Source organism: Hippocampus bargibanti, linkage group LG09 (assembly GCF_051943395.1).
Source record: "Hippocampus bargibanti isolate YZ-2025 linkage group LG09, ASM5194339v1, whole genome shotgun sequence".
NCBI classification, from domain to species: Eukaryota; Metazoa; Chordata; class Actinopteri; order Syngnathiformes; family Syngnathidae; genus Hippocampus; species Hippocampus bargibanti.
In genome coordinates, this window is record NC_142742.1 from 20,973,888 (window position 1) to 20,999,101 (window position 25,214).

Sequence of the window (25,214 nt, forward strand, 5' to 3'; positions counted from 1 at the left end):
CCCCTTGGGGGCCGGTTCCGGCCCGCGGGCCGTATGTTTGACACCACTGGTGTAGACTGTGTAGACTAGTGTACACTGTACAGTTTTGGAGTACTGTACAGTAACAACAACAACAACGATAATAATAATAATAATAATAATAATAATAATACATTTCAAGCGCCTTTCAAAGCTTGTGAGTATAGTTTTTGCTTTTTTGACTATTGCTGTGCCGATGACCATTTTGTGTTTGGGAGCCTTTTCTTCTCCCGAGCGAGTTTCTTCTTCTGTAGCCACAAAGGGACATAAGTCTTCTTGTGCCGGTCCCAAGCCCGGATAAATACAGAGGGTTAGGAAGGGCATCCGACGTAAAAGCTTGGCCAAAACAAACATGCGGATCAAACCTCTATAATAATAATAATACATTTTATTTCAAGCGCCTTTCAAAACACCCAAGGACACTTTAAAATAAAAACAATAAAACAAAGCACATAACAATAAAACCCTAAGTAAAATGATACATAATAAAATAGCAGATAGAACTAGACATTGAAAGCAATTTTAAACAAATGGGTTTTGAGGTGAGCCTTGAAAATAGGGAGGGAGTCAATATTATGGAAAAGATGGAGGACACTGATTTGCTGTGTACAGTACTCTAAAATTTGCCGCTGGGAAGTAAAAACACGCGGCGGAGGTTCTGATATTTGTTTCCCAGCCTGTTTATTGAGCCAAGACAGTCCTGATACAACATCAAACAAAGTTGCCATACTCCCGTTAATTATATGCGGAAATCATTTCATTGTCCTGACAGTCATTGCCATAGATACATGAAAGAATGAAATTGAGAGAAATGCTGTATTGTAACTGCCCAACCAATTCTGTGAATTTGGAAAATATCCCAGGAGAGCCCTGATGATCTCAGGGCACACTAGTTTGGGAATGACCGACTTTAACAATATACATCTCATAATTTTCAGTCCACGAGGAAAATTTAAAAAGGGCATATCTGATGTTAATTAAACCTCAATATGACATTGAAATTCAAATTTCAATCTCAAATCCATGTCATATAAAAACATATGAAACGAATTAGAGGGACATATTTTTCTGTTGGTGCAATTTGCCCTGGTATCAGATACCAGAGCGAATGGGGCAAACAGGCCAGTCATAGACCATAATCAGTCAGGACAATAGAAGTAATCAGTGTAGCCTCAGGGAATAGTACTCTGCTCCCTCCAACCTTAGAGTGGGGACCTAATAGCAGAGGTCTGGTACCACCAGCTCTGGACAGTATATATATATACTGTATATATATATATATATATATATATATATATATATATATATATATATATATATATATATATATATATATATATATATATATATATATATATATATATATATATATATATATATATATACGGATGTAGTGCCAGAGCTACCAGCACAATTTTAGTTTGCTGACGAAGCCTCTTGGATGAGAAGCGAAACGTCCGACACCTTCAAAGAAGTACAGATGAGGGCTGAAGAAACCCTTTCATCAATGGACCACTCCGGTACGACTGAGAGCTTACACAGACGAACACAACACAGTACTTAGTGATTTTCTTTTTTATACTTGACTAATGAATTGGAAAAAAACTAAAACAAACTAAACTAAAACAAATCCTTGTTGAATAAATAATAATAAATAAAACACAAACTAACAGATAAGGTCTGAAAATAAAAATGGCAGTCAAATAAATGTAAAATACAAATGTCAAAACAAAATAGGATGATCAAAAATCCCAAACTATTATAACATTGCCCTGATATTCTAAAAATGCAAGTAACCCAAGACCTGAACCATTTGACTAGTAATTTTGACTGTATCCATTATTCCATCGTGTTTCCCTCCTGTTGAATGTGGTGTTTACAGAATGAGTGTCCAGTAGAACACTTCAAATCCCAGGGTCAAATAAATGTTACAAGGTAGCAGTTTGGCAGAAGGTCATGTGTAGTTTCCTTGCGGGTAATTCTTGGTCAGTGCCCGCTTATCACACCTCTGCTCATGTCATTTAAAGAAAAGATGCAGATATCTGGAAAACGGCCAGTCCATTATTGAACACGCTGAAATGTATCCGTTTACAGTTTGCTCGTTTTAGCTGTTGCCATGACAGAGGCTCCTTTATTATTCAACAGTTTGGTGTCTGGTTTTTGCACTCTGGGTATTTTGGGTTCATTTTGGCACGTCGGGATGTTTTTGTTGAATATGTACGCTGTAATTGGTTCACGGTTTATATTGAAAATAATATGGCCAGTGAAGTTGACTGGGGTGTGAAATGTGAAGTATTGTGGTGGTTCAATGGAGGGCTCCAAAGTCAAAGAGGAAACAGTGAGGACGGTCAGGTTCAGAGTAGCGTCTGCCAATAGCGGCCGTGTGTTGGCTGAAGTGTTCAAGGATGAGACACAGTGTTGTGGGTACGGGTCTGACCCAGTGGACTTGGATAGCAGCGGCGGTCAAGAGGCACAGCAGAGAGTCTTATCACCCAACATCGAGACCAACAGTCACTTGAAAGGTCTGGCGGTTGACTGTTCAATGGAGGAGAATGGAGGCGAACCTGATGACCTGCTTTTGTATGCCAGTGCCAAGAGAGAGAAGATCTTCAGCTACACGCGGCTCAATATTTGCAGCAAAAACGGGACTGTAAGAGGGGTGAGGAACAAAGTCAGCGCAGGCCAAGTGCTTTTCAACAACCTCTCCAAAATGTATTCTGTAAGTAGAAGCTGTTTTTGATTAATTATTTCAATTATTTGCGGTCATTGGCACCATCATTTTGATTAATGGGAGCAATCATGCAATAGGAATTGTGAGAGCATTAGAATGTCGAAATCTATGATTGTCATTCAGATAAAGTTATGTAGTCCTAAATTGTATTCTGACTTTCTTTTAGGGACCACATCGTCACCAGAAAAAGAGACCTTGGGAAAAAGATTAAATTCTTTCAATTTGTTTCATCAACTCACTGCCAGACAATGTGCAAAAATGTTTCCACTCCCGTGCCAGGGTTTTTGTCATTTTCACACAAATTGTAGGACCCACATAATATTGAGTTTTCGGACTCCATAAACATTCAATGCAGCGTGAAAAACCTTAGACTGTCTTCTTTCACCAGAAAAAAAATATTAATTCCAGAGTTCTATGGCTCTGGAGTTATATTATGTTGAAATGTGACGGCTATACAAAATACAATACATATTGATTTACAGTAAAGTCTCGTTATATCGATATTCTCGGGAGTTAGGAAAAATGTCGATATAACTGTACTGTCGATATATCCGTCCTGCGCCGAACTGCATTAACAAAAGCCGCCAAAAGAGGGCATCCAAGCGCCATATAAGAAACGGAGCTGGCCATGAGCTCGCCATTTTGTGCCTCTTTTTTTTTTTTTTTTGGGTGAGAGATGTTCCCCGAATTCAAAACGGCACATATCATTCTTTAATCGATTGCAAACATGTATGCTTTCCTCTTCAGTGCTTTCCTCTACAGTGTATTTGAATCATATTCATAACTGGATGTGTAACAAGAAAGCATATTATCCGAATTTGAAGCCATTGTTTGGATTCACAAGCAATGCAAGACGTCTTGGCGTGAAGTCATTTTTATTGGTGTTTTGCATTTGAATAAAAAATGACATCGGTTGTCCTTTAATACACAGTATGGAATGTACAGTAATTTTCAAAATCATCACGCTTCAGCAGACAAAACAAGAAATATTGTTGCAAAAAACGATTGCCTTCATATACAGTACAGTGTATATGTACATAACACAACAGGGAAACTGCAACGCTTACATCTTACTGTATTATGTATGCAATTTAAAAAAGTCATCAATCTTCTACTGCTTCCCATTTTTACCTTTTAACACAAACACTTCAATCTCATCTGCTACACACGAGCTAGCATCTGTAAATGAAAATGGGTCTGCTACACGGGAGCTGGTCACGTAACAAACGCACGTGACCAAGTAGATCAATGGCGCGCCCGATGGCGCGACCGATACAGCGACTGAAGCAGATTTCGATAATGGTGGTACTGTATAGAAACCCCTAAGCAAATATTGATTCATCTTAAATCTTTTGTATCGATCTAAACATTTTCTCCGTGCGTGCATAGAAATAGTATCGATATAACCGGGACTATCGACATATCCGATATAATAAAGTTTTATTTACCTTTTTGATGGTCGTTGATGGCTTATGGAAGGAGAGTCATCTTCCATAAGGACTGTTGGTAACTTAACCTCTGGTGCTGTTCGGTCGTGTGCTTCCGCCGAAGATCACTCCGCCAGCCGTGGTGGGTGTGTATTATGAAAATAGTGCTTATTATAAGGTTTAATTTTCATAAATTTGACGTTTGTAAGACAAAAAGTTTGTAAGTTGAGGTGTTTGTAAGTTGAGGTCTCACTGTATATATATATATATATATATATATATATATATATATATATATATATATATATATATATATATATATATATATATATATATATATATATATATATGTGGAGGATTTTAAGTACTTGGGGTCAACTGTCCAGAGCAATGGAGAGTGTGGAAAAGAGGTGTATCTCACGTCCACTCGAGGAGTGGTGAAAGTACTCGAGGGACGAGGGGAAGTAGTTAAGGATCCAAAATACACGGTGGAGACAGTGATTCCAATAAAGAGTCTTTACTGAGACACATGTAACAAACAAAACAGAAAGTCAAGCAAGGTAGGAGGGCAACGGCAAACAGACCTGCTTGCGGAAGGGTGACGGGGGACATCCAGGAAATACACCGGCACAGACCAAACGGTATGGGTAGCTTTTATAGCCAGAAGGCGCAATTAACTGAATGAGAAACAGGTGAGTGAGTCTGGAGAGTAGGGAAGGGAGGGGCCCGCTCCAGGCACAGAGGAGGATGAGACAGGAGGGGAGGGGCACGCTCATGGAGCAGACGAGGATGTGACAGTGCCCCCACCTCAATGGACGCCTCCTGGCGGTCCACCCAGTTTGGATGGGTGAGCCAAATGGAATGCCCGGGTGAGAGATGGGTCGAGGATCCAGGACCGGGGAACCCACTGGCGTTCTTCAGGACTGTAGCCCTCCCAATCGACCAGGTACTGCACTCCCCTGCCCATGCGCCTAGAGTACACTATCTCCCGCACGGTGTAGAGTCTGTAGACCGTAACCACCGTCCACCATCCGGGGGGGAAGGGGGTGTCGGAGCCAGGGGGCTGGTCTCCACAGGTTTGAGGAGGGAGACGTGGTGGATCCTCATCGAGGGTGGAAGCCGGAGACTAACCGAGACCGGGCTGAGGATGGCCTCGATGGGAAAGGGACCAGCGAACCGTGGACCCAGTTTGGCCGAAGTCCCGGCCATCCGGAGGAGCCATACCTCCTGCCCGACCTGGTAAGTGGGAGCCTGGCGGCGACGGCGGTCCGCAATATGTTGGTTCCGGGATGCCGTGCGCGACAAGGCGGCTCTGGTCTCCTTCCACACTCTATGGGCCCGTCTCAGGTACCACCACCTGGCCCTCTTGGGTGGGGAACAGAGGTGGCTCATAACCACAGGCGGGCATGAAAGGAGACCGACCTGTGGCTGTAGAGACCAGGGTGTTGTGGGCTTACTCCACCCATGGCAAGTGGAGGGCCCACGACGCGGGACTGTGAAGGCACACACACAGGAGAGCTGCCTCCAGGTCCTGGTTCTTTCTCTCCGTCTGGCCGTTGGTCTGGGGATGGTAGCCAGACGACAGGCTCGCCGACGCCCCTAGGGACCGACAAAAACGTTTCCTTAGACACGAACTGTGGTCCCCGGTCCGACATGATGCTTGTCGGAATCCCGTGGAGACGGACGACGTGGTTAACCAGGAGTTGAGCCGTCTCGATAGCGGACGGCAACCTGGTTAACGGGATGAAGTGGGCCGACTTCGAAAAGCGGTCCACCATGGGGAGGACGAACGTCTTGCCACAGGATGGGGGGAGGCCTGTAATAAAGTTGACGGAGATATGGGACCAGGGTCGGGAGGGAATAGGTAGCGGCTGGAGAAGAGACCTTCCCACGAGCACAGGCGGGGCATGCCTTCACGAATTCCGTGATGTCTTTTCTTTACTTTGGCCACCAGAACCATTGGGCGATGAGCTGGATCGTCCTGTTGACTCCCGGGTGACAGGCTACCCTGGAAGTGTGTCCCCAGAGTATCACTTCGGTGCGTAGACTGGGGGGGGCGAACAGACGTACCGCTGGGCAACCCTTAGGGATGGGGTTGCCCCCCTGGGCCTCCTGAACTCTCCTCTCAACCTCCCACCGCAGGGCACCCACGATGTGTTGCGCCGGCAGGATGTTGGCGACAACCTCCTCCCTTTCTGCCGGCTCGTGGATGCAAGATAGGGCATCAGGCTTGGTGTTCTGCGACCCTGGGGGGTAGGTGAGAGTGAAGTTAAACCGTGTGAGGAACAGTGAACATCGGGCCTGCCGCGAGTTGAGTCTCTTGGCGGACCGAATGGCGGCCTTTACGACTCAAAGAGCCATTTGGACCCATTTCCCACAGAAAAGAAAACACTGGGAGCCACAAAATCCTTTTGACATTTAAAATGAAGACAACACTGCATCTTTTCATCATCGTTTTTTACCTTTATATACGCATAAACAAACTATAGTGTGTTGCATTTATGAATCAATGAACTGTTACAGAGAAGCGAAATTACATTTCTGCACGCAACAATAACATTTTAAACTCCGAAAAAAAGACGTTGGGTTGAAGATTACTTAAAAATATAACACTCAATGTCTATTTAAAAAAAAAAGAATATTTGCAAAATGGCAAATACAATATTTATCACCTGGTTAATGTGATTTCTGCTCCTGCACCTCAGCGCACAGCCTCTGCACATCAGGGCTGTATGACGTTACCTTCATCTTCACACAGGACTGTAAGCTGTCGTCTGTAAGGCGTGAGCGATGTCTGTTTTTAAGGCTAACGAATCTGCCCATGTATCATTAAACGTTCTTTTTTCTTCAGACACTTCTTTTCTTAGATTTATCCATAGTTGGCCGACCTGGGGGTCGAAAATTTCAAGAAATCGTGCGCAATTTGGCGGTTGTGACCGGATATATATCCACTGTCGATGGTTGTGACGTATCTTATGAGCGACAAAAAATTGAATACGTTTTATTTTGTATTATTTATAATCACCATAATCTTCAAATTTAGAATTACATTTTAAAAACGAACGAACTAAAATAATATACATTAAATTAAATACTCATTTATTTTCTAAAGCCGCAGGGAGCCGCAGCAGGGGGGTGAAAGAGTCACATGCGGCTCTGGAGCCGCGGGTTGCCGATGTCTGTCCTAATTCAATGTGGTCTGGGCGTCTCACCATTTTTTTGTATGTTGAGTGTATTGTGTGAATGTCGACTGTACTGTGATTTTTATTTTTAGGTCTGTGTGCCACCGTTGTGCACACTGACTGGACAGTGCCTTTGGAATTATATTTGATACTGTACTTTTTGGTAGGTTCTTACGTACAGTTGTCAACTCATTTCATAAGATATAATAGTAAATTAAGTTTTGCATGTTGAAGATTATTTGTTGCTTGCTTATATGTTAAACAAATAAACGTTGACCGACTATTGGGGTTCACAGATTTTTTTAAGTTTCTCTCAGTAAAGTATAATGTTTAAAAACCTTAGATTTACAGGTAACATCCGAGTTACGACCAGATTCCGTTCCGACAAAACCATCGTAAGTCAAACAGTCGTAAATCGAAAAACATTCTAAATGGCTGACGCGAGGATCACGTGATCATAGGAAATTTTTATTATTATTATTATTATTATTAAACATCGACCGTGTCACGTTTTGCGAGGTGGTGATGGCGGGTTCGGATCCCAAAAAGCAGGCAGGAGGGAGCAGGAGGTTGTTTGACAAATTGTATTAAAATAAAGGTCAGCAGTAACAAAATGTAAAACATCAAAATGATCTGAATGGAAAAAATACAAAGTAGCAAAAGAAAACCAAGTGTAAAAGTCCGCCAAGGTTAAACAAACACGTACACAATGCATGCAGCAAACAAGCAGCAAACAAACAATGAATCGGCACCGGATGATCGTGCCAGGTGTCCTTTTAAGTGTTATTGATTATAACGACCAGCACCTGCGAGGCTGCCGGCAGGGCTGACGTCGCTACCCGCTGGTCGCCAATCTGATCGGGACGACCAGCACCTCTGCAGGTGCAGGCGGGGCCGACAGCGCCCCCCGTTGGTCGCCAACCAGATCATGACAGTACCCCCCCTTCAAGGGGCTGCTTCCAGAAGTCCCAACAGTCTCCCAAAAGGTCCACTCGCCAGGGAACGGTCGGTGGAGAGGGCAACCGCTGCCTCTCCAGCATACGACGGGCGGCTGCCTGATGGGAACGGGACTCGGCCTGGGGTGGACGAAGACGCGGCACGGATCGTCGTGGGCGTGAGTGCGATCCCTCTCGCACGTTCACGCGACGGCGCATGGCTCTGCGTGGACGTCGACTGCCAGGCGCAGAATGGCACCCCGTACGGCTGTATGGGACCAGGGCTCGGCCGGACGCCGACGTGGGCGTGAACTGCCCGGCTCCGGGGGAACGAGACGGGTCCAGAGCCGCTCCGGGATCCAGCGGTGAGTGGGGTCTCGGACTGACGTTGACGCGAACGTTGCACGGCTCGTCGTGGATGAGACTCAATTCGTCATGCACGACGACAGCGTGGCTGGACGTGGGCGTGCAATGCCAGTCACCCAGTGTCACCCTGGGCGGCCACCTGGAAGGAGGTCTCGGCCGGACGTTTACGTGGACGTTGCGGCTCGTCGAGTGACGCAATTCAAACGCGACGAGGCTTGCGCTAACGTGGACGTAGCATTGCCAGGCACAGGGTGGAAATGAGACGGGTCCGATGTACCTGCGGGATCCGATGGTAGGCCGATTCATTCTGTCACGGTTCGCGTGGTGGTGATGGCGGGTTCGGATCCCAAAAAGCAGGCAGGAGGGAGCAGGAGGTTGTTTGACAAATTGTATTAAAATAAAGGTCAGCAGTAACAAAATGTAAAACATCAAAATGATCTGAATGGAAAAAATACAAAGTAGCAAAAGAAAACCAAGTGTAAAAGTCCGCCAAGGTTAAACAAACACGTACACAATGCATGCAGCAAACAAGCAGCAAACAAACAATGAATCGGCACCGGATGATCGTGCCAGGTGTCCTTTTAAGTGTTATTGATTATAACGACCAGCACCTGCGAGGCTGCCGGCAGGGCTGACGTCGCTACCCGCTGGTCGCCAATCTGATCGGGACGACCAGCACCTGTGCAGGTGCAGGCGGGGCCGACAGCGCCCCCCCGTTGGTCGCCAACCAGATCATGACAGATATAACCGGGACTAGCGATATATCCGACCCTGTTTGCATGTAATTTTCTCCGTGCGTGCATAGAAATAGTATCGATATAACCGGGACTATCGACATATCCGATATAATAAAGTTTTATTTACCTTTTTGATGGTCGTTGATGGCTTATGGAAGGAGAGTCATCTTCCATAAGGACTGTTGGTAACTTAACCTCTGGTGCTGTTCGGTCGTGTGCTTCCGCCGAAGATCACTCCGCCAGCCGTGGTGGGTGTGTATTATGAAAATAGTGCTTATTATAAGGTTTAATTTTCATAAATTTGACGTTTGTAAGACAAAAAGTCTGTAAGTTGAGGTGTTTGTAAGTTGAGGTCTCACTGTGTATATATATATATATATATATATATATATATATGTGGAGGATTTTAAGTACTTGGGGTCAACTGTCCAGAGCAATGGAGAGTGTGGAAAAGAGGTGTATCTCACGTCCACTCGAGGAGTGGTGAAAGTACTCGAGGGACGAGGGGAAGTAGTTAAGGATCCAAAATACACGGTGGAGACAGTGATTCCAATAAAGAGTCTTTACTGAGACACATGTAACAAACAAAACAGAAAGTCAAGCAAGGTAGGAGGGCAACGGCAAACAGACCTGCGTGCGGAAGGGTGACGGGGGACATCCAGGAAATACACCGGCACAGACCAAACGGTATGGGTAGCTTTTATAGCCAGAAGGCGCAATTAACTGAATGAGAAACAGGTGAGTGAGTCTGGAGAGTAGGGAAGGGAGGGGCCCGCTCCAGGCACAGAGGAGGATGAGACAGGAGGGGAGGGGCACGCTCATGGAGCAGACGAGGATGTGACAGTGCCCCCACCTCAATGGACGCCTCCTGGCGGTCCACCCAGTTTGGATGGGTGAGCCAAATGGAATGCCCGGGTGAGAGATGGGTCGAGGATCCAGGACCGGGGAACCCACTGGCGTTCTTCAGGACTGTAGCCCTCCCAATCGACCAGGTACTGCACTCCCCTGCCCATGCGCCTAGAGTACACTATCTCCCGCACGGTGTAGACCAGACATGGGCAAACTACGGCCCGCGGGCCACATACGGCCCGTTAGGCTTTTCAATCCGGCCCGCCGAACTTGCCCAAATTATAGTACAAACAGTGTCTAAAACTCATGACAAAAAGGTAGCGAACAACAGGGCAGATAACTGAAAAGTTGCCTGGCCCATTTTTCACAACTTGATGAACAATGAGACAACCAATCACATTGAAAAACATTGTCACAAAATATAAAGTTTTTTTTTTTTTATCAAGAATGAACCAACTACAAATGCTACCTTGCTTAATTTACGGCAAATGCGCATGGCTGTAAATTTTGCTACAGTAGTCGATTCTCACGGTGGTGCACAATGCAACGTTTGCATTGATTCCTACGAGCCACTAAGCCCCTTTCATAAGTCTCACGTACACTTTACAGTCACGGTTTAATGTAAATTTACGTTTTGTAGCGTCACATATGTTGTTAGCTTCTTTTGAATCTTTCTTCTAGTTTGAGGTTATGCGCATCTATTTTGGAAAATGACATGCAATTGCACGACTTTGTAACGCTTGCGAAAGTCCGGAAGAAAGAAGCAGGCTTCTGATTGGCTGCCGAGCCGAGTATGCAAATCTCAACTGCAGGTAGTCTATGTTTGTGTGCTCGGCGACGGTACACGAGTATTGTTAGCGCGTGACGGCGAGAGCGTCAGTGAGGAGTTTGTTGAGCGCGCGGTCAGGACAAACCATCTATGATTTTAACACAAGTCGGTATTATTGAGCTTGAATCTTTCGTTGTGTAATAATATGTTTTGAATGTTGAAAGTGATTCCATTTTTCAATAAATGTTGATTTCTTAACTTTGCACCTTCGATTGAAACTCATTAATAACAGACGCAATCTTGATAAATCACAGTGCATATGTTATTTTAATCTATTTCCATTTCCTCCTCCAAGTATCTGCGAAATAGTCTGTAAATGCCATATCTTGCATATTCCTTGAGACAAATTTATTAACTGATCAGGGATATTTTTCACATTTGAAAGACAGTTAATAAATTGGGTTGTAGTGTTCTTACTGTGCAATGAGGTTTGTACATACTACATTTAAAGGACAACCGGCACCATTTTTTGTTTTTGTTTCCCACTGACATCAGAAAAACGTTTTATAGCATCTATAATACCCAAAACAGGCAGGCTGATATTTTTAGTTAAATGAAAAACACCAATAAAAATGACTTCAAAATGAATCCGGAAATGGTCAGTTTCAGAAGGTTCCACCCCTCTGTTCGTGACGTCACGCCAAGACGTCTTGCCTTGCTCGAGAATCAAAACAATGGCTTCAGATTCGGAGAAGATGTTTTCTTGTTCTTGTTCTTCTGAAGAGGAAAGCATAAATGTTTGCAATTGATTCTAGGAGTCCTCCCATATCAATTCGAGCCGTCAATGACAGCAATGTAGCACCCAGAAAAAGCAGAAGATGGCGCCCAAGCGCCGTTGGAAATGGGCTGATTTGTCAGCTGGGAATTTGTGTCAGCGAATATCAAATACAGTAAAGTCTCGTTATATCGATATTCAAGGGAGTCCGAAAAAATATCGATATAACCGGGACTATCGATATATCCGACCCTGTTTGCATGTAATTTTCTCCTTGCGTGCATAGAAATAGTATCGATATAACCGGGACTATCGATATATCCGATATCGATATAACGAGACTTTACTGTAGTTGTCTTGGTGCAACACACAACGATTCACCATGGCGTTATTTATGTGTTTTCCTTCTAATTTCGCCATCAACACGGATCAACACGGATTAACACGAAGTTTTCAGACCAAACAAAGTACCCAAAATGCATTGTATGTCGCTTTCTCGGTCAGGGGCGGTCCAAACGTGACGTCACATGGGGATCGGCATCAACTCGAAAACAAGACTTCATGAATATTCAGCGCATGTCTTAAAAAGTAAACTATAGCTATATGCTGTGGAATCTTTGTCAAATACGCTCAGTCGAAGTCATTTGAAGTGATTTTATAAATTATGGACATAACTTGTTCGGAGTATTTCCGGCCCAAACACTCCCTCCAAATGCTCCTGGCCCGGCCCCTCTGTCAAATTTTAGAACCCAATGCGGCCCGCGAGTCAAAAAGTTTGCCCACCCCTGGTGTAGACCGTAACCACCGTCCACCATCCGGGGGGGAAGGGGGTGTCGGAGCCAGGGGGCTGGTCTCCACAGGTTTGAGGAGGGAGACGTGGTGGATCCTCATCGAGGGTGGAAGCCGGAGACTAACCGAGACCGGGCTGAGGATGGCCTCGATGGGAAAGGGACCAGCGAACCGTGGACCCAGTTTGGCCGAAGTCCCGGCCATCCGGAGGAGCCATACCTCCTGCCCGACCTGGTAAGTGGGAGCCTGGCGGCGACGGCGGTCCGCAATATGTTGGTTCCGGGATGCCGTGCGCGACAAGGCGGCTCTGGTCTCCTTCCACACTCTATGGGCCCGTCTCAGGTACCACCACCTGGCCCTCTTGGGTGGGGAACAGAGGTGGCTCATAACCACAGGCGGACATGAAAGGAGACCGACCTGTGGCTGTAGAGACCAGGGTGTTGTGGGCTTACTCCACCCATGGCAAGTGGAGGGCCCACGACGCGGGACTGTGAAGGCACACACACAGGAGAGCTGCCTCCAGGTCCTGGTTCTTTCTCTCCGTCTGGCCGTTGGTCTGGGGATGGTAGCCAGACGACAGGCTCGCCGACGCCCCTAGGGACCGACAAAAACGTTTCCTTAGACACGAACTGTGGTCCCCGGTCCGACATGATGCTTGTCGGAATCCCGTGGAGACGGACGACGTGGTTAACCAGGAGTTGAGCCGTCTCGATAGCGGACGGCAACCTGGTTAACGGGATGAAGTGGGCCGACTTCGAAAAGCGGTCCACCATGGGGAGGACGAACGTCTTGCCACAGGATGGGGGGAGGCCTGTAATAAAGTTGACGGAGATATGGGACCAGGGTCGGGAGGGAATAGGTAGCGGCTGGAGAAGAGACCTTCCCACGAGCACAGGCGGGGCATGCCTTCACGAATTCCGTGATGTCTTTTCTTTACTTTGGCCACCAGAACCATTGGGCGATGAGCTGGATCGTCCTGTTGACTCCCGGGTGACAGGCTACCCTGGAAGTGTGTCCCCAGAGTATCACTTCGGTGCGTAGACTGGGGGGGGCGAACAGACGTACCGCTGGGCAACCCTTAGGGATGGGGTTGCCCCCCTGGGCCTCCTGAACTCTCCTCTCAACCTCCCACCGCAGGGCACCCACGATGTGTTGCGCCGGCAGGATGTTGGCGACAACCTCCTCCCTTTCTGCCGGCTCGTGGATGCAAGATAGGGCATCAGGCTTGGTGTTCTGCGACCCTGGGGGGTAGGTGAGAGTGAAGTTAAACCGTGTGAGGAACAGTGAACATCGGGCCTGCCGCGAGTTGAGTCTCTTGGCGGACCGAATGGCGGCCAGGTTGTTGTGGTCCGTGTAAACAGTGAAGGGGTGTTTGGCCCCCTCAAGCCAGTGTCTCCATTCCTGCAGGGCCAGGATGAGCGCCAGCAGTTCCCGGTTCCCCACGTCAGAGTTGGCTTCCGCGGGGCTAAGCCGGCGGGAGAAGAAGGCGCATGGGTGGAGCTTCTGGTTGACCGGGGAGCGCTGGGAAAGTACCGCCCCCACCCCGGCCTCCGATGCATCGACCTCGAACGCGAGGTCCGGGTCGCGGTGACGTAAGACCGGAAGGTTGGAGAAGGTGTGGCGGAGACGGTTAAACGCCCCCTCTGCTTCGGGTGTCCAGCTGAAGGGGACCTTGGTGGATGTGAGATTAGTAAGGGGAGTGCCTTCTGACTATAACCGCGGATAAAGCGGCGGTAGGAATTGGCAAACCCCTAAAACCGCTGGAGTTGTTTGCGCGTCTTCAGGGTTGGCCATTCTACCACCGCTTTGGTTTTGGCGGGATCGGCCCAGAGCTGCCCCTGCTCCATGACGAACCCCACAAAAGACAGAGAGCGGACGTGGAACTCGCACTTCTCTGCCTTCACATAGAGCCGGTTTTGCAGGAGCCGCACCAGGACCCGACGGACATGCTGCCGGTGTTCTTCTGTGGATTTTGAAAAAAAATAGGATGTCGTCTAAATACACGAATACAAAAACGTTGAGAAAGTCCCTAAGCACATTGTTGAGGAGGTTTTGGAATACGGCGGGAGGGTTGGTGAGTCCGAACGGCATCACCAGGTATTCAAAATGCCCCATGGGCGTTTTGAACGAGGTCTTCCACTCGTACCCCTCTCTGATGCGAACCAGGTGGTATGCGCTACGCAAATCCAGTTTTGTGAAGCTGGTAGCCGATTGGAGAGGCGCGAAGGCTGAGTCCATGAGGGGGAGAGAATACTTGTTGCGGATGGTGATGTCGTTAAGACCCCTATAGTCGACACACGGGCGCAGGGATCTATCTTTCTTTTCGATAAAGAAGAACCCTGCGCTGAGCAGGGAACGCGAGGGTCGGATAAGTCCCGCCGCGAGGGAAGAGTCAATGTAAGTGCTCAGGGCTTCTTGTTCCGGGTGTGAGATGTGGTAAAGTCTGGAGTCCGGTAGTGGAGCCCCCGGCAGTAGTTCGATGGCGCAGTCATACGGTCGGTGGGGTGGCATGGACTGCGCGTTTTTCTTGCTGAACGCCTCCCGCAGATCATGATAACAACGCGGCACGCCCTCGAGACTGATCTCTTTGGGCGCGCCCCCACGGGAGGCGTGGCGGTCGCGGCGTGGACGTTGCACTGCCAGGCGCAGAGTGGCACCCCGGACGGCCGTATGGGAACAGGTCTCGGCCGGACGCCCGGCCAAGACCTCCTTCCAGGTGGCCGTCCAGGGTGACACCGGGTGTCTGGCAGTGCACGCCCACATCAACGGTTGCCGTCTCCACCATCGTTTCCGGGCGAGTTGGAACTTTCGGGAGACTGTAGGGACTTCTGGAAGCAGTCCCTTGAAGGGGGGTACTGTCCTGATCTGGTTGGCGACCAACGGGTGGTGCTGTCGGCACCGCCTGCACCTGCACAGGTGCTGCTCGTTTCCAATCAGTGACGCTCAAAAGGACCCCCGGCACGACCATTCGGTGTCGGGTAATTGTTGAATGTCATTGTTGTTTGATGCACTGTTTAACGCATTGTATGCTGTTGTATGCAATTGTATGCATTGTGTGCGGTGCATGTGTTTGTTTAATCTTGGCAGACTTTTAATCTTGGTTTTCTTTTGATGATTTGTATTTTTTCTGTTCAGACGATTTTGATGTTTTAGATTTTGTTCCTGCTGACTTTTTTTGAATACAATTTGTCAAACACAACCTCCTGCTCCCTCCTGCCTGCTTTTTGGGATCCGCGCCCGTCATCACCACCTTGCAAAACCGTGACAATTTATTTATGTAGTTATTTATTTGTTTTACTTACACATTCAACTAATTGGAGCTATCCTTTTCCGCTGTCTGAGGAGCATTGATATGTCTGGCGGAATATAAACCACGTGTTTTTAGGAACATAAACCACGTGTTTTTATGGTGGTGAAAGGGAATTACCCTTTTTTTTTGCGTGCGCGTGCGTGTGTGTGTGTGTGCGTGTGTGCGTGTGTGCGTGTGTGTGTAAAACCATCCCTCGTCTTTTACCACTGATTTTGACCATTTACGTGCGGCTTCAACCGAAGGTGGTGGGAGTCGTTCACTTCAAAGTGGCTGTTCGAAGAGCCTATACGTTCGCGAACTATACATCACTCGTTTTGGGAGGCTCACTAGTTTTGATGCGGGCTTTCCCACTCGTGCGTATCCATCTCCGAGCTACCGCATTTACAGAGTGATCTCCCATGTCCTTTTGAGCATTTTTATCGCCTACCTCAAACTGTAGCTGCTGTCAGTCATGATGGGTGTGCATTAACGAGGTACTCACGCCCCGTCATCATCATCAATCGCCGGTCGGCATCATGTCTCCTCCAGCGTCGGCTGCGACTGCCAGCGAAAACAGCACTACCACAACCACCGTCGTGTTTGAAGAAGACACCAGGGAGGAGGTATCTTCTTAAGGCATCTTGTTGTGTGTTAGGGAACCAATCCGTGTGCATGCGTTGACGGCTTGCGTTGACGGCTTGCGATGCTAATGTGGACTCGTGTATTCACAGGACTATGCCACAGTCTTCTCACAAAAATCCAAAATTGCACTATATAGTATATAAAATGGGCTTGCACTGTCCAATTTTGAGATATGCTAGGATTTGTGTGCCTCAATTGCTGGAGTCCAATGCAGCAGCACCCCAATGTCACATGTATGTTGCAAATTCAAAATACTGTAATCTCACTGATGAGCTATCGCATGCATAAGAACAGATAAATGTGTGATTTAGTTTTTATGAGGATAATCAATGGTAATAAAATTATGTAAAGCGCTCAAAAAGAAGCTTAACCACGATGTGTCCGTGCGCGCGCGCGCGCGTGTGTGTGTGTGCGTGTGTGTGTGGCTGGCAATGTGTCAGTGTTTTGTCTTTGTGTGTGCAGTGTAATATGTGCATGTGTGCTTTTGTAATATTTTTTTCTTTTGGGGGAAGGGGGGGGGGTTAGCTTCGGTACCCCCCCCCCCCCAAAAAAAAAAAAAAAAAAAAAAAAAGCATAGAAAAATTACATTAACTCCACACTGGAAGGCTGGAGTCAAGATTGGAACCCAGGCCCTGAGCTGTGTGAGAGACATGCCAACGTTAAACACAACATTATTCCACAGAATCAATTATTCCAACCTAATAACATACGGCACGAGGTTGACGTAAAATGAGACTAGGATTTCTGTCAGAATGTTATAAAGAAAGAGACGGTGGAGCGAATAATCACAAAAACATTTAGATTAGACAATTGGGGTTCTATCATTTTCATTTTTGGGCTGGTGTGGAAAATTTTGATTCAGGTCTTCTCATCAATTATCCATCATTTTTTTCTTTTGGTTATTTATGACACCTATTCTCATTTATTCACTTTCACATGTTTTTAAAGGACAACCGACATCATTTTTTTGTTTCTTAACTGACATCAGAAAAACGGTTTATAGCATCTAAAATACCCAAAACACGCCATATGATATTTTTATTCAAATGCACAACACCAATAAAAATGACTTAAAGTGTCCAAAATCTGCAAAAAATTGAGTGCGAATTGGGCATTTTCAGAAAGTCCCACCCCCAGTTTGTGACGTCACGCCAAGACGTCTTGCATTGCTTGAGAATCAAAACAATGGCTTCAGATTCGGAGAATATGCTTTCTTGTTACACCTCCAGTTATGAATATGATTCAAATAGTTCTGAAGAGGAAAGCATACATGTTTGCAACCGATTAAAGAATTTATTCCATGCCATTTTGAGGCAACATTGGGGAGAAACAATCACCAGAAAAGAGGCACAAAATGGCGACCTCCTGTGGCCACCTCCGTTTCCACAGGCTGATAAATTCCTTATATGGAGGTTGGACACCCTCTTCTGGCGGCTTTTGGGTGCAACACAAGGTTTTCAGACCAAACAATACAGCAAAATACATTGACGTGATGGAAGGACTGCTACAATGTGTCTTTTTTCCGGCGAGGGGGCGTTTCTTTAGTGACGTCACGTACGAACTCACCAACTCAAAAACAAGACTTCCTGAATATTCAGCGCAACCCTTAAAACGTAAAATATAGCTATATGCAGTGGAATCTTTTTAAAATACGCTCAGTAGAAGTCATTTGAAGCCATTTTACAAATTATGGACACAACTTGTCCGGAGACGTCGGTTGTCCTTTAAGTCTTCTGTTCACATGTTTAAATTCTGTCAATGTATGTTCTCATTATCATTTTTATAAGCTACTTTTGTTCTGTCTGCTTTGATTCGGTATGTTGTTAAGTGTTCTGTTAGTAAATGCTTGCAGGGGATGCACTTTTTTTTGTGTGAAGCACATTATTTCCTCGTGTATGAAATATGCTATGTACTGTATATAAATAAAGATAGCTGCCTTGCTTTGCCTTGTCTTTTGCTTGCTATGTTCCACGTCGCTACAAAGAATTGAAATTGGCAGTGCCATTTTTTTCCCCTGCCAACAAATGATAAAGGCCACTTTAACAAATGCATGCTACTTGGAACAACAATTTTAATAAATGTGCTGAAACTGAATACAGTTGATGTACATATATATATATTTTTCCAACTTGTCATTTATGAGGTGTGTTTTAGTCTACGCTAGGTAATTATTGTGAATTTATGTGCTTGTTGTTATTGTTTTAAGGTGTATTGTTGGTGTATGTTTTGAATCAATTTTTTGTAATGGTGTATCACACTTTAAAGGACAACCAACACCACTTTTTTGTTTCCTAACTGACGTCAGAAAAACGTTTTATAGCATCTAAAATACCCAAAACATGCAGGCTGATATTTTTAGTCAAATGAAAAACACCAATTTAAATGACTTCAAGTGTCCCAAAATTACTTCAAAATGACCTCAGATAGTTTCAGTTTCAGAAGGACCCCCCCCTTGTTTGTGATGTCAGGCCAAGACATCTTGCCTTGCTCGAGAATCAAAACAATGGCTTCATATTCGGACAAGATGCTTTCTTGTTACACCTCCAGTTATGAATATGATTTAAATAGTTCTGAAGAGGAAAGCATAAATGTTTGCAATCGATTAAAGAAGTCCTTCCGTATCATTTTGAGGCTTCTGGACTGCAATGTAGCGTCCCAGAAAATGCACAAGATGGCGCCTAAGCTGCATTGGAAATGGCCTGATTTGTCTGTTGAAAATTTGTGTCAGCTAGTATCAAATAGTAGTCTTGGTGCAACACACAACGATTCACCATCGCGTTATTTATGTGTTTTCCTTCTAATTTCGCCATCAACACGGATCAACACGAAGTTTTCAGACCAAACAAAGTACCCAAAATGCTTTGCGTGTCGCTTTCTCGGTCAGTGACGATACCTACCGTGAGGTCACGGTAGGTATCGTCACCAACTCAAAACAAGACTTCCTGAATATTCAGCGCGAGTCTTAAAACGTAAAATATAGCTATATGCGGTGGAATCTTTGTAAAATACGCTCAGTAGAAGTCATTTGAAGTGATTTTACAAATTATGGACATGACTTGTCCGGAGGCATTGGTTGTCCTTTAAAGATAAAATTCATGGGATCACAATAAACAAAATGAAACATAACAAAAAACCAACAATGAAAACAACCCAGGTCAAGTTTGTATGTTATAGATAGATTCTTGTCAATGTTTTTATTTCTTTCTTTGTTCTTTTTCTGCAGCAAAAACCACTCAAACCATCTCTGAGCAAGTCACTGTGTCGGGAGAGTTTCTGGAAATGCCTTCTCCTATCTGTTCTCATGTACGGTTGCATGGGAGCCATGGTTTGGTGTCATGTGACCGAGGTGACCCGCCTCACCTTTGACAGTGCGTTCAAAGGCAAATCCATGATGTACCACGACAGTCCCTGCTCCGATGGTTACATTTACATTCCTCTGGCCCTACTAGGCATGCTCTACTTGGTCTACCTGGTGGAATGCTGGCACTGCCACGTGCAGAACGAGCTGCAGCACAAAGTCGACGTGGATGGCATTTATGAGCGAATCCAAAGAATGCAGCAAGCCAAACCTTGCATCTGGTGGAAGGCCATCAGCTACCACTATGTGCGGCGCACCAGGCAGGTCACACGCTACCGGAATGGGGACGCGTACACCAGTACCCAAGTTTACCACGAGCGTGTCAACACTCACGTGGCGGAAGCCGAATTTGACTATGGTCACTGTGGAGTGAAAGATGTCTCTAAGCAGCTGCTAAGCCTGGAGACGTCTGCCCTCACAAAGATGCGTTTTACCAAGTGTTTCAGCTTCGCCAATGTTGAGTCTGAGAATTCGTACCTGACACAACGAGCCAGATTTTTTACCGACAACGAAGGTCTCGATGACTACATGGAGGCTCGGGAGGGCATGCACTTGAAAAATATTGACCTGAAGGAATATATCATGGCTCTGTCAAACCCAGACCACCACCCCTGGTATCTGTCCCATTATGTCTTCTGGTTCGCCTCATTTCTCACCTTCTCATGGCCTCTCCGAGTTTTCACGGAATATCGAACCGCATATGTCCACTATCGCGTTGAGAAACTGTTTGGTCATGATTACATTCCAGTGACGCCGTGTGAGGATGGTCCGTATTGGCGAAGTATCCCTCGTGTAAACACTATTGACAGCACAGAATTGGAGTGGCACATTCGGTCCAACCAGCAGTTGGTGCCCAGTTACTCAGAGGCAGGCCTTATGGATCTAGCCCAGTGCCCCTCCAGCTTTAATGGCGTTCGTCAAAATTGTGAGCGCTGCCACAGGGCCATCAGCTGCTCCTCGGTGTTCTCCAGAAGCGCCCTAAGCATCTGCACGGGAGCTAGCTCCCGAATCCCCTTTAGCAGCAGCCGATTCTCCTTGGCGCGACGCTACGGATCACAAAGAAGCTGCTTTTGGAGGAGCGGGAGCTTGGACGACCAGGAAAGTCCCAGCGAAAACACCCGCTGTTTGTCTGAGCGCCTTACCACGGAGGACGAAGAACCCCCGGACTACGACGACGCACTGTGCTACCCGTTGCTCATTGTCCACTGCAGCGAAAACTGCCACAACCACAGGTCCTTCCACCGAAATGGCTCTTGTGTGGAGACTTCACTATGACCGCATGAAAAAAAAGCAAACAAAAAACACAATTAAGAATATCTGTAGCATACAAACACTTGGCTGCATGACAGATACACAAATGCATAAATCCTGAATGTGTGAATTAGCAAAGCAATAAGTGGGATTCGTGATATGTGAAACACACACGTACAAAGACTGTTATCACTGCACATAATTGCTTTGAAAACTCTGAGATATAAAAGTGGCATTGCAGTTTTTTAGCCCAGGGTTGACACTACTTCTAACTTCAGCAATAAAGGCAAAAATCACCAGTAGAATCATCCAAAGTGGAAGGTAAAATGAAGAATGTTTGATGCACTAATTCATATAAAGGGAGCAGATCGAACAGATCTATTCCACACAACACATACTTATTGTTATTATTTTATTGTTGTTATTGTATGTTTACATTCATAATCTGTTCATCCATTCATTTTCAATAGGGCGTGTCCCCATTAGCGTCACCGATGAACTGTAGGAAGCACCTCGGTCTGATTGCCTGCTAATCACAGGGCACAAATAGACAAATATGTCTTTTAATCTCATTTGCATCTACAGATAATATAGAGGTGACCTAAAAAGAATGTTTTCTGGATGTGGGAGGAAACTGGAAGACAAGGCGAACATGCATAATCACTTTCTTAATAGACATTCTATGCACTTTTGACTACAGGTCATTGATATTGATATTTTTTCATTTTGGTCAGACTGTTACAATGTTTTTTTTCTAACATGAGGCAAGAGGGTAAAAGTTCTTACTGTACATGTATACCATGCACTTGATTCATGTAGTATGAAAAGTGGTTCTCTACATTCGGACTGTGCGTAAGGACATCCCAAACTGGTTGCCAGCCAGTCACAGACACACTCTTGTACAATGAAGTCCAACGCTCTTCGCTCATTATGGTTTTGAAAATCGCTCACAGTTTGACTGCTGTATCGGAAATTAATTTGAATTGGTTTGTCAGCATTAGTGTTTGTAGAAGAATCATCAATTAGTAGGTACCTTATATTTTAAGAACTTTTAGTGTGGTATACAAAGTACATGTCGAGTCAGTTTGGAAAGTATTCAGAACGCTTCACTTTTCCCACATTTTCTTCTGTTATAGCCTTATTGAAAAATGGGATACAATCATTTTTTCCCCAGATTTCTACACAAAATACCCCATGATGACAACATGAAAGACGTTTTGTTAACATTTTTGTAAATTTATTCAAAAATATAAATATTTTTTTAAAAAATCACCTGTGTATAAGTATTCAAAACCTTTGTCATGAAGCTCAAAAATGAGCTCTGTTTCATGCTGTATCCACTGATCAATGTCAAGTTGATTCTACAGATTAATGGGAGTCCAGCTGTGGTAAAATTAGTTGATTGGACTTGATTCAGAAAGACACACATAAGCTCCCACAGTTGACAGTGCATGTAGGAACATAAACCAAGCATGAAGTCAAAAGAATTATCTGGAGACCTCCGAAACAGGATTGTTTCAATGCACACATCTGGGAAAGGGTACAGAACATTTTCTGATACTTTGCAGGTTCTAGTGAGCACTGTAGCCTGCATCATCCTTAAATAGAAGAAATAAGTTTAGAACCATCAGGAATCTCCCTAGAGCTGACTGCCGGCCTAAACTGAGCAATCAGAGCAGAAGGGCCTTGGTCAGAGAGGTGACCAAGAATCCAATGGTCACTCTCTCAAAGCTCCAGCGTTCCCCTGTGGAGAGAGGACAAACTTTCAAAAGGACAATCATCTGTGCAGCAATCCACCAATTAGGCCTGTATGGAAGTGGCCAGGTGGAAGCCACTTCTTTGAAAAAGGTACATGGCAACCCGACTAGAGTTAACCAAAAGGCACCTGAAGGATCGCAGACCATTGAGAAATAAAATAATCTGGTCTGATGAGACAAAGATTGAACTATACTGTACATGGTCATCAGGCACTGCTCATTACCTGGAGTGAAGTATGGTGGTGGCAGCATCATGCTGTGGGGTTGTTTCTCAGCAGCAGGAACAGGGAGACAGCAGGAGTCAGGATTGATGGAAAGATGAATGCAGCAATATACAGAGACATCCTGGACGAAAACATGTTCCAGAGCGCTGTTGACCTCAGACTGGGATGGCGTTTCATCTTTCAGCAGGACAATGATCCAATGCACACAGCCAAAATCAAAGGAGTGGCTTCAGAACAACCATGTCAATGTCCTTGAGTGGCCCAGCCAGAGCCCAGACTTGAATCCCATTGAACAGCTCTGGAAAGATCTGAAAATGGCTGTGCATCAACGCTCCCATCCAACCTGATGGAGCTTGAGAGATGCTGTAAAGAGGAATGGGAAAATCTGACCAAAAATAGCTGTGCCAATCTTGTAGCAACCTATTCAAAAAGACTTTAGGCTGAAATTGCCGCCAAAGGTGCTTCTGCAAAGCATTAAGAAAACACTTCTGTACAGGTGATTTTTGTAGGGTTTTTTTTTTTTTATCTTCTTTTCCTTTCGGCTTTTCCCTTAAAGGACAACCGACGTCTCCGGACAAGTTGTGTCCATAATTTGTAAAATGGCTTCAAATGACTTCTACTGAGCATGTTTTACAAAGATTCCACCGCATATAGCTATATTTTATGTTTTAAGACTCGTGCTGAATATTCCGGAAGTCTTGTTTTTGAGTTGGTGACGAGTCCATACGTGACGTCACTGAAGGAACGCCCCTGACCGAAAAAAGGACACATTATAGCAGTCCTTCCATCACGTCAATGCTTGTTTGGTCTGAAAATCTTGTGTTGCACCAGAAAGAGCCAGAAGAGGGCGGCCAAGCTCCATGTAAGGAATTTATCAGCTTGTGGAAACGGGCTGATTCATTCCTCACAGCAGCTCGGTGGCCATTTTCTGCTTCTTTTTGGGTGAGACATTTCCCCCCAATGTTGCCTCAAAGTGGCACGGAATAAATTATTTAATCGATTGAAAACATGTATGCTTTCCTCTTCAGAACTATTTGAATCATATTCATAACTGGATGTGTAACAAGAAAGCATATTCTCCTAATCTGAAGCCATTGTTTTGATTCTCCAGCAATGCAAGACGTCTTGACGTGACGTCACGAACTGGGGGCGGAACTTTCTGAAAATGCCCAATTCGCAGCTCAATTTTTTGCAGATTTAGGACACCTTAATTCATTTTTATTGGTGTTTTGCATTCGAATAAAAATATCATACTGCGTGTTTTGGGTATTTTAGATGCTATAAAACGTTTTTCTGTCAGTTAGGAAACAAAAAAGTGATGTCGGTTGTCCTTTAAAGGCGCCGCCACAGCAAATCAGTGTCCTCCATCTTCAGAGGTTTGATTCGCATGTTTGTTTTGGACAAGCTTTTACGTCGGATGCTCTTCCTGACACAACCCTCTGTATTTATCCGGGCTTGGGACTGGCACAAGAAGACACTGGCTTATGTCCCCTTGTGGCTACAGAACAAGCAACTCTGTGAACTTAATAAAAGGCAAACACAAAATGGTTATCGGCACAGCATGTATTTTTACATTGATAAATTTACAAAACTTTTACCAGAACTTCTTTCATGTTGTCATCTTAGAATATTTTGTGTAGAATTCTGAGGTAAAAAAATGAATTCATTCCTTTTTTTCAAGAGGGCTGTAACATAAGAAAATGCGGGAAAAGTGAAGCTAAAGAGTTTGATGTTTCTCTTTATTTGGAAGTAGGTTCGTTGTCAGATCTCCCAGGCAGGTGAAACGCAGAGCTTGATCGTGGCGTGGAGTTGAACAAGTCGTGCTGTGAAACTCCGTCCAATGCTGAGCGGGTCTGAGTCTGAGACGACTCTGATTCTCTCTGTCCCGCGACAGCTACTTTTATACCATTTTCAAGCGTGGGACATGCGTCAGGCTGAGACGCACATCAAAGAGATCAATGGCTTGAAAGACATCAAAGAGTTGAAAGGTGCACTTCCGTGTGACGCCACAAAGCATTCTGAACACTTTCCAAACTGATTGTATACGGCACGTATAGTGATCTTGATTTTTGAAGGTGAATTTGATCATGTTGGTTTATCAGATATTCTGTTCTA

General features: G+C 45.3%; 2 protein-coding genes across 3 annotated transcripts; both read left to right on the top strand.

The window, feature by feature from the left end:
* Window positions 1-1,410: 1,410 nt before the first annotated feature.
* Window positions 1,411-6,222, top strand: grxcr1b (glutaredoxin and cysteine rich domain containing 1 b). The gene is made up of 4 exons (XM_089004948.1): window positions 1,411-2,730; window positions 5,253-5,415; window positions 5,483-5,546; window positions 6,131-6,222. Exons 1-4 carry the CDS (start codon window positions 2,327-2,329, stop codon window positions 6,220-6,222), a joined length of 723 nt encoding a protein of 240 aa, XP_088861074.1. The 5' UTR covers window positions 1,411-2,326.
* Window positions 6,223-15,201: 8,979 nt separating this feature from the next.
* Window positions 15,202-23,584, top strand: tmem151bb (transmembrane protein 151Bb). 2 transcript variants are annotated; one of them, XM_089005027.1, is made up of 3 exons: window positions 15,202-16,490; window positions 19,733-19,877; window positions 19,959-23,584. In XM_089005027.1, the coding sequence occupies exons 1-3, from the start codon at window positions 16,404-16,406 to the stop codon at window positions 21,140-21,142; spliced, it is 1,416 nt and encodes a 471-aa protein (XP_088861153.1). In that variant the 5' UTR covers window positions 15,202-16,403; the 3' UTR covers window positions 21,143-23,584. The 2 variants fall into 2 exon arrangements, with proteins under 2 accessions (XP_088861153.1, XP_088861152.1); XM_089005026.1 differs by having other exon boundaries at window positions 19,733-23,584.
* The last annotated feature ends 1,630 nt before the right edge of the window (window positions 23,585-25,214 follow it).

Bases quoted from the DNA above. Each gene is read 5' to 3' on its own strand.
- grxcr1b (XM_089004948.1), top strand. From the start codon at position 2,327: ATGGAGGGCTCCAAAGTCAAAGAGGAAACAGTGAGGACGGTCAGGTTC. The intron at 5,416-5,482 runs GTAAGTGGGAGC...GTGCGCGACAAG, and splicing joins CATACCTCCTGCCCGACCTG to GCGGCTCTGGTCTCCTTCCA. The intron at 5,547-6,130 runs GTGGGGAACAGA...TTTGGCCACCAG, and splicing joins CCACCACCTGGCCCTCTTGG to AACCATTGGGCGATGAGCTG.
- tmem151bb (XM_089005026.1), top strand. From the start codon at position 16,404: ATGTCTCCTCCAGCGTCGGCTGCGACTGCCAGCGAAAACAGCACTACC. The intron at 16,491-19,732 runs GTATCTTCTTAA...CTTTTTCTGCAG, and splicing joins AAGAAGACACCAGGGAGGAG to CAAAAACCACTCAAACCATC.